We start from the raw sequence: 14,264 nt of genomic DNA on the forward strand, positions 1-14,264 counted from the left end.
AGTACTTTATTGATTCCTTCAGGAGAGTTCCCTCATGCGTACTTGCATCATGTGACATGAGCACATCAGTCCAGGGGCACATTTTGTTCACATTAGAACGATATTTAAAAAAGTAATGTGAACTACCGTATTTTCCGCACTATAAGGCGCACCTTCAATAAATGGCATATTTTAAAACTTTGTTCACATATAAGGCGCACCGCATTATAAGGCGCATAGAATAGACGCTACAGTAGAGGCTGGGGTTACGTTATGCATCCATTAGATGGAGCTGCGCAAAAGGGAATGTCAACAAAACGGTCAGATAGGTCAGTCAAACTTTACTAATAGATTACAAACCAGCGTTCTGACAACTATGTTCACTCCCAAAATGAATAAACAGCTGTTTTATTATTTTCCCCGAGGTAAAGTCAGTGACGTGGAGTTTTGTTTATGTTTTAACAACAGCAAGGTATAACATGTAGTGCAACATTTAGATCACATAGTGGAGGGGAACTTTTCCCTGATTCAATAAACACGTAAAAAACAGTGATACTGTTACAGTAAATCAAAAGTTAGTGCAATCACAATATAGTAACACTCGAAATAGTGCAGAGCAATAACAATATATCAATAACTCAATGTTGCTCAAACGTTAATGTCACACAACACAACACCCAAAATAAACATGTAAAGCTCACTTTATGAAGTTATTCCTCATCCACGAATCCCTCGAATTCTTCTTCAGTGTCCGAATTAAACAGTTGGGCGGATACGGCATCCAACATGCTCCGTCTCGTCGAAGTCGTCATTCATCGAGTCAGTGTCGCTGCTGCTCCATTCCCGTGTTCTACTGCGTGACTGATCGTCTTAGCGTGTCTCTTAACAGGAGCCATTTTGGGGTCTTTACATAAACAAACAAATGGAAATGAAACGGCACGCCTCGCGCAGTCATATATCCCAGCATGCACCGTGCGCTTCTTCTACGGGGGCGGCTGCTTACCGTAGAACTTCTACGGGGGAAAATTAAGTCGGCGGCTGCTTATCATAGTTGCGATTGATTGAAACTTTTACCTGTTGGAGGCTCAATATTAGTCCATATATAAGGTGCACCAGATTATAAGGCGCACTGTCAGCTTTTGACAAAATTGTAGGTTTTTAGGTGCGCCTTTTAGTGCGGAAAATACAGTAAATAAAAATGCAAACAAACAATCCAAACTACCGGTAAATATAGGTACAATGCAGTGTGAACATAGTATAAGCAAGTTTAATATGAAGAGATTGAAACAAAGAACATTTAATAATTGTCTTTTATTATTGTGGCAATACAAATACACGCTTTACTTTGACTTCTGGCTCTGTGCTTGGGCTTTGAGCACCTTGACCACAATCTTCTGCTCCTCAATCAAGAAAGCACGCTTGATCCTGGACAATAAAAACACATTAGAAAACATTAGAAAACCATTGTATCATACACAATGCTCTAGTGAGTTTAAAAATATATTCCAACTTTTACCTGTCACGCACACATTTGGCGCACATGGAGCCGCCATAAGCCCTGCTGACATGTTTCTTGGTCTTGGAGAGCCTCATCAGAACCTGAGGTCTCACAGCCCGGACCTGGTAAGAGAACATTTTACAGCACAGTCATTGCTTTGTTTGATCATCTTTGCAACTTGCGGTGTAACAATTAATCGATATCAAATTATATTCATTGAAGAAAATCTAACTAAATCGAACTGTGCTCAGCTCGTTGGCCTTCCAGGATTTAAAAGGTAATTAATCAATTTTATCGATACTAGAAAAGAAAACATTGGCTTTAAAAACAATAGACTTTATATAAAGTTGTTTTCAGCACTTTAAATAATGAAAGGCCATAAACATCACATGAAAAGATCCAAGATGGCTCTCCACACAGGGCGACGTCGCGAAGATCTCAGAGTCAACGTGTACTTATATTTCTCACTTTCATGAGCAGAGCTCAGAGGACATACCCTGAAAAAGCTTTTTATGATCGAGCGAGCTTAGTAAAGCTGAGAGAGCACAGCAATTTCTGACTTTTTGACCCAGTGATGCTGAGTCCTTTTCTTGGGTAGCATGCTATGCTAACCAGATGCTCGGACCACTGCAGACGGGGGCAACAGTCGACAACAAGCCAAAACCAAAACATGGCAGAAGGGGAGGAGCTGAACATGGACTCCGGCACATGGTTAGCAAAGGAAGGCTAACTATTCCAGTAATAATCCTGGCAAATGTTCAGTCTCTGGGAAATAAAACGAACAAACTTCAACTTCAGCGGCATGACTCAGGAAGAAGGAACCGCTTCCCTCGTTAAAGCATGGCACACGTAAGATTATTTCAAACTCCTGTTCTGAAAATGTGGTTTATCTGACTTTGAAGTTAAGACCATTTTATCCGCAATGTATTATTGTGGGTGTTGTGTACACACCCGCCCCCTCAGCGAACGAGGAGGTTGCACCGAAGGAATTACGTGACATGATCTATGGGCATGAAAATACACATCCGGACTGTGCTGTAATGATCTAGGGTGATTTTAACCATTGTAATCTACAGTAATTCCCATACAAGAAATAACTGGAATATCTGCAACCAAACTTGCAGTCTGCAGTCGAGGTGGGAATCTCCAGTATCCAGTATTTATTGAATTTGAATACTGAATTTCCCCCAGGGATCAATAAAGTACTTTCTATTCTATTTCAGTCACACTGGTTGATTTTTTTCCGGCTAAAATGTTACTAAAACGATTTCAACTCACTGAATCGTTTCGGATCGTAACGTTCTAAAAAAATATGAGCCCGGAATCGTATCAGCGAATACAATTTTTTAAACAAATCATAGTAAGGATGTCACGCTATGGACATTTCTAATCACTGCTTTTATTATGTCAGTATTTTTAAATGAGCTAAAAAAATTCTAAAAGTACATGAACTGTAATCTTTTAACCAAGTTGTATTTATAAAAACAAAAAACTATTTCCTTTGTAGAAGAAACATTGTAGATAAAAACCCTTTCATGTTTACCTCAAATAGAAATTGAATGTGCATATGAAAACAAGGCAAGCATTATAAACAAAGTAATATGGAAGAAAAAAAGTGATAATTGTGCAAGATAGCACTTTATGGACATAAGAGATAAAACAAATAAAAACAAATGTAAAAAAATATGCAAAGTGGCACCTGGTGGCCATAAGACATGACATAATTTTTGTCCATACAGATAAAAACAGTGTTCATGTATGAGATCAAAATAATTAAGACATCTTTTAAAATCAATATTGAAATCAGAATTATTGATTATGTTAGGTAAAACAGAGTTGGGGTGGGAACGCCATCATGTAGTTTGTAAGGTCTAATAAAAAGGCTATGAACGATTATCCTTATTTAAAGACAAATATGTTTTTTTGTTCTTTAATAATATAAACGTGTCATCTTTTTCTCATTACATGATGCCTTTTATTCTCTATTTTTACATTTTGATAGATGCACTTTTTTTTAAGTTACCGTATTTTCCGCACCATAAGGCGCCCCGTGTTATTAGCCGCACGTTTAATGAACGGCATATTTCAAAACTTTGTTTACCTATTAGCCGCCCCGTGCTAATAGCCGCACCTACGCTACAGGGATGTCAACAAAACAGTCAGATAGGTCAGTCAAACTTTAATAATATATTACAAACCAGCGTTCTAACAACTCTGTTCACTCCCAAAATGTAATGTGCAAATGTGCAATAACAAAAATAGTAACACTCAAAATAGTGCAGAGCAATAGCAACATCAATAACTCAACGTTGCTCATACGTTAGTGTCACGCAACACACAAAATAAACATTAAAGCTCACTTTCTGAAGTTATTACTCATCTACAAATTCCTTCGAATTCTTCTTCTTCGGTGTGCTTCACTTGTTTTTTGACACCATCTGTGATGTGGACGCGCATGCAGTCATAGATCAACAGGAACGGCGCTGCGTGAAAAAAGTCACCCGGTGTCTTCGCGTAAACGTCTATCAACCACTCGCTCATCTTTTCTTCATGCATCCATCCCTTCGAGATAGCTTTTATGATGACGCCGGCTGGAAAGTTCTCTTTTGGCAAGGTCTTCCTTTTGAATATCACCGTGGGTGGAAGTTTCTGGCCGTTAGCATGGCAAGCTAGAACCACGGTGAAGGACGACTTCTCATTCCCTGTGGTGCGAATATTCACCGTACATGCTCCCGTTGTATCCACAGTGCGGTTCACATGAATATCAAAAGTCAGTGGAACCTTGTACGCGTGTCTCTTAGGAGGAGACATTTTGTTGTCTTTACGGAAACACACAAATGAAATTAAATATCCGCGAGCTTCTTCTTCTACGGGGGCGGGTCCTCACCTTGGCGGTTGCTTACAGTAGAAGAAGAAGCGCTTCCTCTTCTATGGGGGCGGTTGCTTACCGTAGAAGAAGAAGCGCTTCCTCTTTTACGGGGAAAAAAGATGGCGACTGTTTACCGTAGTTGCGAGACCTAAACCTTATGAAAATAAATATGAATATTAATCCATATATAAGGCGCACCGGGTTATTAGCCGCACTGTCTGCTTTTGACAAAAATTGTGGTTTTTAGGTGCGGCTTATGGTGCGGAAAATACGGTATGTACATTTACATGTATTGGGACAGATCCGTTAAGAGTTTGAGCCGAAATATATTGTATAGGAATTAACTATACACAATAAAACTAACAAAATGCTATGTCACATTAATGGTTTTTAAAGTAAAAACTAACATGAAAAAAACCCACAAGTAATGTAAAAAACATGGTGTTTACTTTTTGATATCAATACAAAACAGCAGTTTGGCTAATGAAAAAGTCTAATAAACAATTGTTCTTCTCTAACACAAAGTTTGGCCAACAAAAATAAACAGGAGTTATACCTCTCACATCGAACACACAATCTTCAAGGCCTGCATTCAATTCGATGAGATGACAAAATAGCATTTATGTTATTTGAACACTGAAAGTTTGCAGTTAGATAAAGGAAGAGTGAGCATCCCAGCAGACAAGACTTTATAAACAAGTTGTGGCAACGTTCCCGACACAACGCCTGCTGCATGTTTTCTCACATTATTTAGTCAGTCACAGCAGCTTATGGACGCTGTATTGAGAACATTAATAATTCAAGTAGTTTTCTCCTTCACTGTATATTTTTAGTGTGAGACAAACAAGTCTGTCTCCAATATTGTCCACGCCTGTCATCTAAAAACAGCAATCCACTCTTAAACGTAAATGGTAAAGGGGTCGTACTTGTATAGCGCTTTTCTACCTTTTTTGTAAGGAACTCAAAGCGCTTTGACACTATTTTTCCACATTCACCCATTTACACACACACACATTCACACACACATGCCATGCACAGGGCTAACCAGACCCATCAGGAGCAAGGGTGAAGTGTCTTGCTCAAGGACACAACGGACGTGACTAGGATGGTAGAAGGTGGAGATTGAACCAGTAACCCTCAGATTGCTGGCACGGCCACTCTCCCAACTTCGCCATGCCGTCCCCTACGTACACCGAGACTCCACTGAAATTAAGCGAAAGAAAATTAAGTTAAACCAAGCACTTCACGGTTTACTTCGAGGGGAAATCTCCGTAGCAAAGTCTGTGTAGTCGTGTTTCTCCCTGTTTTTTCAAGCCAAACGATGCTAGTGCGCATGAGCCAGCGCTACTGTGACTTAGGCCATGTCTACACTAAGCCGGGTAACCCCTTAAACAAATAATTATTTAGTCTAAGCCTCGTTTCAGCCACACTAATCTATCGTTTAAGGTCCCCCTCCTCGGACAATGTTTTACACGGGTAAGTGCGCCGTGTATCTCTTCAATCTCCGGCTCTTAGCTTTGTATGGACTCATTGATCGTTTACAAAATGAGTTCGGAGAGGAAGTGAAGTCAGAAAGACCGCACCCCAAACAGGAAGTGATGTGAGAAAGACCGCGCCACAGCCAGCTTCATAACAACCGGAACTAACCACTGGAAAGATGGAGGCGAGTCATCCAGACATGCCCGTGTTTCTTCTTCTCCCCTAAATGTACAGACGCTTGTGGAAATCACACATGAATACCTTAAGTGAAGGAAACGCACGATTGCAACTATTTCGAATACCGTATTTTCCGCACTATAAGGCGCACCTAAAAACCTCAAATTTTCTCAAAAGCTGACAGTGCGCCTTATATATGGACCAATATTGAGCAAAAACAAACCTAAACTTCATTTTCATAAAGTTTAGGTCTCGCACCTACGGTAAACAGCCGCCAACTTCTTTTTCCCCGTAGAAGAAGCTCTTCTTCTTCTTCTATGGTAAGCAGCCGCCAACTTCCTTTTCCACCGTAGAAGAAGTTCTTCTATGGTAAGCAGCTGCCCCCGTAGAAGCGTGCGGTGCATGCTGGGATATATGACGTTTCATTTCTTCTTCTTCTATGGTAAGCAGCCGCCCCCGTAGAAGAAGCGCGTGGTGCATGCTGGGATATATGACGTTTCATTTCCATTTGTGTGTTTATGTAAAGACCCCAAAATGGCTCCTATTAAGAGACACGCTTACGACGCAGTTTAAACTCAAGGCGATCAGTCACGCAGTAGAACACGGATGACAGAAGGCGAACACACGTTCATCAATACAGGGAGACAGCGCCGGACGACATACGCCACTATCTGCCAGTGGATCGTAAATGCCTGGGCTGATATATCAGTCTCAACTGTGGTCCGACCTTTCAGGAAGGCAGGAATTGTCACTGAACTGCTAGACAACAGCAGCGACACTGACTCGATTAATGACGACTTCGACGAGACGGAGCTGGGCATGTTGGATGCCGTATTCGCCCAACTGTTTAATTCGGACACTGAAGAAGAAGAATTTGAGGGATTCGTGGATGAGGAATAACTTCATAGTGAGGTTTACATGTTTATTTTGTGTGTTGTGTGACATTAACGTTTGAGCAACGTTGAGTTATTGATATATTGTTATTGCTCTGCACTATTTCCAGTGTTACTATATTGTGATTGCACTAACGTTTGATTTACCGTAACACGAGTAAATCAGCTGTTTATTCATTTTGGGAGTGAACAGATTTGTCAGAACGCTGGTTTGTAATCTATTATTAAAGTTTGACTGACTTGACTATTTTGTTGACATTCCCTTTAGCGCAGCTCCATCTAATGGATGCATAGGTGCGCCTTATATATAAACAAAGTTTTGAAATATGCCATTCATTGAAGGTGCGCCTTATAATACGGAAAATACGGTACAACACGTCTCAGACGGCAAGAGCACTTTCTAATGTCCGGGTAAGCTGTGATTCTACTTACTGAAAAACTTTGTCCCTTCCTCCCGTGGATGTGATAAAAAAAGGTAGCGTGTGCTTTGTATTACCTAGCCGTTGAGTGAAGACTACGGACAACATCGAATGCATTTGGACTGGCAAAGCAGACAGTATCAGTTATTGTCCGCCATGTATGTCACAGACTCAACTTCTAGGTCCAGAGTATATAAAGCCACCAAAAACAAATGGACAGTGAAGGTGAAAGCAAAAGAGTGAGGAGTGTCCTGACCAGATATCTAGATTCTGACATTGGTTGTTGTAAAAAGTTATTTGTCTCATTGTATACTTTTACTTGTCCATTAAAGATTTGATTAATTTATGATGGTTCGTGTGTGATTCACTACAATAGGGCCCCACAGCATAATGGATCCCAGTTCAATCAATCAATCAATGTTTATTTATATAGCCCTAAATCACAAGTGTCTCAAAGGACTGTACAAGCCACAACGACATCCTCGGTACAATACCACAACACTGGATATTGTTCAGATAAGTAAAATGTAATTTAAGAACTTGCACACAAAGCAACGCTGGAGGTGACTATGACGTGTGCATTTTCTGCGCATGCGTACTAGGTCGCGTTGCGCCGGCGGACGGAGTGTTGCCGAAAATGCATTAATAGATGACGTGTTTTCAGTGACTAAAACTAGAATACCATTTACTGTTACATCCCTACAACGTTATTTGCAACCTATGGCATGCTCGTTACTTACTCCACGAAGTCTTCCTGGGCAGATGCCACAAGCTGACTTGGGGGCTTTGCCAACCTTCTTGGTGTAGAGGTACACGATGCGGTTACCAGGCGTCCGGGACCTGCAGGACACCCGTAGGGGAATGTTAACACATAGCTCCATGCTGCAGACTACAATGCAGGGTGGACACTTACAGTCTGGTCTTGTTAGATGCTGTGTTGTAGGACAGCCTACGTCGGTATGTCAGGCGCTGCACCATTTTGAAGCTGCAAATCAAGGGACTTGCGTTACTGTGATGCTAACATGCTAACGACGGTGATAGAAAACCATGGCACAGACGTCAGTCATACATATAATGGGTGCGTATACGCGGTTTGAAACACATTCCGATTAATTGTGACATTATTTATGACCATAGTTTGCTTCTGGCACCAGCTAATATGACTGTACAGTGTTCTTACCGAACCAGGAGAGTCACAGAATATTAACGCTTAAAACTCACCGATCAGAAAAATGACCACACGATTAAAGGCACCGATAAATGGCTAATATATCCCCGTTCAAGGTAATCGACTTTAACCACATCTAAATGCCAGATTAGAGCGGATTCACAAACAATGATGTATTAGGGAGTTCACAACGACGCCATACGTACCGTCGTCGCGACCGGAAGAGGATGAACGATGACTGAAGTGGGAGGTTCAAGGCACCTCGATGGCACTCGTTGCACTGCTCCCTGGCGGTGGGAGTAGTGTATTGCATGGTTTCCTTGCTTCTCTGCTATTCACTGCGAGTACAATATCCATCCATATTTTTTTTAGATGCTACTAATTTAAAAGTAAAATAAAAAAATTATCCAACGTAATCCAAACGTTCAAATGTTTTAATGTGGATTTTTTTCAAGAAAAGTGCTTGTTAGAGACAATGCCTTCGAGTGTTTGATTGAGACTTTAATTAGTAGGTTGCACAGTGCAGCTGGGATAGGCTCCAGCCTCCCGCGACGGCGCAACCCGAAAGGGACAAGCGGTAGTAAAATGGATGGATGGATACAAACAGACAAAAAAGAGCACCAACTTAAAGCAAGCTTCTCATAATGGAAGCACAGCAGTTACAACACAAGTTTTAGCCTTAAAAGGAACTGAAATGTTATTTTTAAAACTCACCCTTTGCAAATAAAGTATATTACATGTTATCATTTGGTCCATAAATATTGCATGATGACGACTTCTTTTTACATCTACGCCGGTGACCTCTATAGAGGTGGCAGCCTGCTCTACATTATTTATAAAGGCAGTGACGTGGTTAAATCCAGATGTGGGATTAACCTGAGTAACATCTGCAGGCTTAATCTGCGTCTCAATATAACATCCCATTTAAATTGTTATCCAATGTGTCTTTTGCTGTCTTATGTTACTCCCTCACTCTTTCCTGGGTTTGTGTTCATTTGGGAGGGAGGGCTTGCTGATTAGAGAAGCTTCACCTAAAGTGCACCACGTTACGCAATACATGCCAGGGCCCCTCCCACGCCGCCCCTCATCCTCCCCCTCCTCTTCTGCACTTCTCCTTGGGTATTTCTATGTAATCTGCCGAGATTTAAACCTGCTGCTCCTGTTTAATAAATCCAGCACGATTAAAATAGAATAACAGCTCCACTTTTGCCTTGCCGGATGACATCAGCGCAGCATTTTTCCAGCCGAGACCTGCCCCTTCCCTTCCCCTTTCCTTTCTCCTGATGATTTGTCATCCAAGCTGGTGCATCTATCCCAACCCTGTCTGTTCTACTTGCATCAGTGGGACAGTTGACATCGGGATTTTAACCCTGTCATGCACACGACTGCGTCAATGTCGTCTTCCCTCGCATGTGAGATCGTATAGTCCCTCCCTCCCCGCCATTAAAACTTTGTATATCCGTATTCAAATCGCCAAAGGTCACGAGGATGTGGTGTTGTCCTTCTATGATGTGAACTGAAGGACTCTGTTTTAAATGACATCACAAAAGGTTAAACGTAATCTATGGGAGGTGATTGTTGTGTGGAAGAAACATCAGGTGCTAATTCTCTTGTTAGAGGGTGTTAGTACAAAACCCAAAAACAGTGAAGTTGGCATGTTGTGTTAATCATAAATAAATCCCTTTCAACCTATATTCAATTTAATAGACTTCAAAGACAAGATACTTAACGTTCAAACTGGAAAATGTTATTTTTTGCAAATAATAGCTCATTTGGAATTTGATGCTATAGAAACGTGATGTCCACTCTTGCTTTATAGAACTGTGTTTAATGAACACTTTCAAACATTAATCATACTCCGCTGTACGCTTTACCGGCATCGCTACCGCTCTCAATGTTGTGAACCTTTTACTTCCGGGATCACGTGAGAGACTCGTGAACTCAGTCTCTTAAAGGGGCCGTGCCCATTTTCACAACATTACAGATGCCTGCAACATGTTTCAAAAAAGCTGGCACAAGTGGCAAAAAAGACTGAGAAAGTTGAGGAATGCTCATCAAACACTTCTTTGGAACATCCCACAGGTGAACAGGCTAATTGGGAACAGGTGGGTGCCATGCTTGGGTACAAAAGCAGCTTCCATGAAATGCTCAGTCATTCCCAAACAAGGATGGGGCGAGGGTCACCACTTTGTGAACAAATGTGTGAGCAAATTGTCGAACAGTTTAAGAACAACATTTCTCAATGAGCTATTGCAAGTAATTGAGGGATTTCACCATCTACGGTCTATAATGTCATCAAAAGGTTCAGAGAATCTAGAGAAATCACTGCATGTAAGGAATTATATTACAGACCTTCGATCCTTCAGGCGGTACTGCATCAAAAAGGGACATCAGTGTGTAAAGGATATCACCACAAGGGCTCAGCAACATTTCAGAAAACCACTGTCAGTAACTACAGTTGGTCACTACATCTGTAAGTACAAGTTAAAGCCTTACTATGCAAAGCGAAAGCCATTTATCAACAACACCCAGTAACGCTGCCGGCTTCGCTGGGCCCGAGCTCATCTAAGATGGACTGATACAAAGTGGAAAAGTGTTCTGTGGTCTGACGAGCCCACATTTCAAATTGTTTTTGGAAACTGTGGCCGTCATGTCCTCCGGATCAAAGAGGAAAAGGACCATCCAGATTGTTATAGGCGCAAAGTTCAAAAGCCAGCTTCTGTGATGGTATGGGGGTGTATTAGTGCCCAAGGCATGGGTAACTTATACATCTGTGAAGGCACCATTAGTGCTGAAAGGTACATACAGGTTTTGGAGCAACATATGTTGCCATCCAAGCAACGTTATTATGGACGCCCCTGCTTATTTCAGCAAGACAATGCCAAGCCACATGTTACAACAGCGTGGCTTCATAGTAAAAGAGTGCGGGTACTAGACTGGCCTGCCTGTAGTCCAGAACTGTCTCCCATTGAAAATGTGTGGCGCAATATGAAGCGTAAAATACCACAACGGAAACCCCGGACTGTTGAACAACTTAAGCTGCACATCAAGCAAGAATGGGAAATAATTCTACCTGAAAAGCTTCAAAAATTGGTCTCCTCAGTTCCCAAACGTTTACTGAGTGTTGTTAAAAGGAAAGGCCATGTAACACAGTGGTAAAAATGCCCCTGTGCCAACTTTTCGAACATTAAATATATTGTTTTTGCAGTCTATTCAACTGAATATAAGTTGAAAAAGATTTGCAAATCATTTTGCGTGAAGAAGCGCATGAAAAATGTCGATTTAGTAAATGACAGGGCACTAAATTTATATAAAAATTTTACCACAAACACATTCCTAGCCCCTTCCAGCTTGGTTATCTACAACAATATAATGGCAATATAATCCTCCATACATTTTAATTGTCTCCTGTGGTGCATTGTTCGTGCTAAACTTGTAATTCCACATACAGATTACGGTTGTGCCACAGGAACATCTGCAGCTTTGTTTTTATTGCGTTAAATGTGTTATTTTGCACTAAAAAATATACATTATTATTTATTTCCCATAAATGTGTTTAGGACAAAACATGCCTTAAATGAATGTGTGAAAAAATGGGCCTCAAAATAAAATTCTGCTTAGGGCCCCGATTTAGCTTGAGTATTTCAAGCCACCACAAAGTGTATTGGAATAAAATTTTACACATTCCGTTTTAAAATTGCTTTTAGCCACCTCTACTGCAAACACGCTGTTGTGTGTGTCTGTAGCTTTATGACACCAACAAGTGTGTTTCCAAGAAGCACTTCATGCCCTTTATCCACTTATTACATATACATTGTAACTCTGCACTTGTCCCATGTAATAGATAGATAGTTTTTTTTCCTTCATAGCATCAATAAAAGCCGCAACATCAGAAGCAAGCTTTCGAGCGCCTCCTCTTTGAAAAGTGAGACTTCACGTGCAAACATTAACTTTTGCATAATAGGGCAAATATGTTGTCTAAAAGCAGGATCACACTTTCAGCTGCTGTCTCATCATCTCCAGCACTTAGTCACCAAACCTGCTGGAGGATTTTCTATTTGTTAATCTCTCCAGTCGGTGCAACTAAATTTATTCCTCCCTCCTCCCGCCTTCCCTTTTCCTGCAGGCCTTTCAATACCCCAAGTTGGAGTGCATTTGTCGTTGGGAATAGTGGACATTTTATTGATTGCATTTGCCGGTATCCGATGAGTTGCTTTTTTTGTTTTGCTGACTGAGGTTTCCTATAGGGGGTATATGTATACATACATATATGCATTGGCGTTGTTAGGCCTATTTTAGGGGGGCTCAAGCCCCCCTAAAATGTTCTTAAGCCCCCCTAAATAATTTGGTGTTAAAAATGTTTTTTTTTTTTAAATATATTTTTTATTTTATTTTTTTTTACAAATACATGCCGACATATTCATTATAAAGTGGCCCGAATATGAGTTTAAATAAATAATCATATAACCTGTCATTATTCACTCAGTTTCCCCCATTGGTGTTGTTAGGCCTATTTTAGGGGGGCTCAAGCCCCCCAAAATGTTCTTAAGTCCCCCTAAATAATTTGGTGTTAAAAAAAAAAAAAAAAAAAAATCTATTTTATTTTTTTATTTTAATTTTTTTACAAATACATGCTGACATATTCATTATAAAGTGGCCCGAATATGAGTTTAAATAAATAATCATATAACCTGTCATTTTTCACTCAGTTTCCCCTCACTTCACAGTGTAAGGTAGAGAGCCCCTTTAGTGCGTCGGTATCCAATCCATTCCACTTGTTCATATAGAAAATGCCAACATCACTCAAAATCCAGTCCGCATTTTCTCTGCGACCTTGCTTGCGGTCCTTGGACTTGTTCATATAGAAAATGCCCACATCACTCAAAATCCAGTCCGCATTTTCTCTGCGACCTTGCTTGTGGTCCTGCAGGTGTACGAAGCACATTAGCACACAGCACTGCAGAACAAGAACCTTGTGTCTGCAATTGTAAATAATTAAGTTTTTAAGTTTTGTGTTTATTGTAGAATCTATCTAGTAATATACATTAGCCTGTTGTTAAAATAATGAAAAAAACATAATTAAATATATTTGTTTTATTGTATTGTTACATTAATAGCTGTTGTATTATTATATGATGGCTTGTTAAACATTTCATAGGATTTTCAGAGGGAGGAAAAACCAAGACATTTAATATAAAATGTAAAATTAATAAATACATAGAAAGAAAAAAAAAAAGTAAAATGAATAAATACATAAAAAGAAAAAAAAAAAAGTGGTTAAAAGCCATCGTCCCGGGGAGCATTTCATTTTGTCCCGTGCATTTTTTTTACCGTCCCCTGGGACGACGGGACTACGTTAATCTCAAGCCCTGGAAGATACATTTTATTGTTTGCATTATTTGTTTCAGCATTGCACTTTGGCTTCAGCTCTTTGACAGCTTTGACTCTTTTTCAGATCAGCAGACGGACTCTAAGTCTTTCTTATTTACAGTATATATATATAAACGTTTCTCATTTCTATTTAGAATTCCATATATATTACATTTCCTTAACGGCTTCCATCCATCCATCCATTTTCTACCGCTTATTCCCTTCGGGGTCGCAGGGGGCGCTGGAGCCTATCTCAGCTACAATCGGGCGGAAGGCGGGGTACACCCTGGACAAGTCGCCACCTCATCGCAGGGCCAACACAGACAGACAGACAACATTCACATTCACACACTAGGGCCAATTTAGTGTTGCCCATCAACCTATCCCCAGGTGCATGTCTTTGGAGGTGGGA

The 14,264-nt window shown here is 40.5% G+C and overlaps 1 protein-coding gene across 2 annotated transcripts; it reads right to left on the reverse strand.

Moving 5' to 3' along the window:
- Nucleotides 1–1,271: 1,271 nt before the first annotated feature.
- Nucleotides 1,272–8,743, reverse strand: rpl34 (ribosomal protein L34). Of its 2 annotated transcripts, none has more exons than XM_062065952.1 (5): nt 8,689–8,743; nt 8,228–8,299; nt 8,055–8,154; nt 1,496–1,599; nt 1,272–1,404 (listed from the first exon to the last, which is right to left on the reverse strand). In XM_062065952.1, the coding sequence occupies exons 2-5, from the start codon at nt 8,290–8,292 to the stop codon at nt 1,320–1,322; spliced, it is 354 nt and encodes a 117-aa protein (XP_061921936.1). In that variant the 5' UTR covers nt 8,293–8,299; nt 8,689–8,743; the 3' UTR covers nt 1,272–1,319. The 2 variants fall into 2 exon arrangements, with proteins under 2 accessions (XP_061921936.1, XP_061921937.1); XM_062065953.1 differs by lacking the exon at nt 8,689–8,743 and adding an exon at nt 8,536–8,682.
- Between the last annotated feature and the right edge of the window lie 5,521 nt (nt 8,744–14,264).

Source organism: Entelurus aequoreus, linkage group LG12 (genome assembly GCF_033978785.1).
Source record: "Entelurus aequoreus isolate RoL-2023_Sb linkage group LG12, RoL_Eaeq_v1.1, whole genome shotgun sequence".
NCBI classification, from domain to species: Eukaryota; Metazoa; Chordata; class Actinopteri; order Syngnathiformes; family Syngnathidae; genus Entelurus; species Entelurus aequoreus.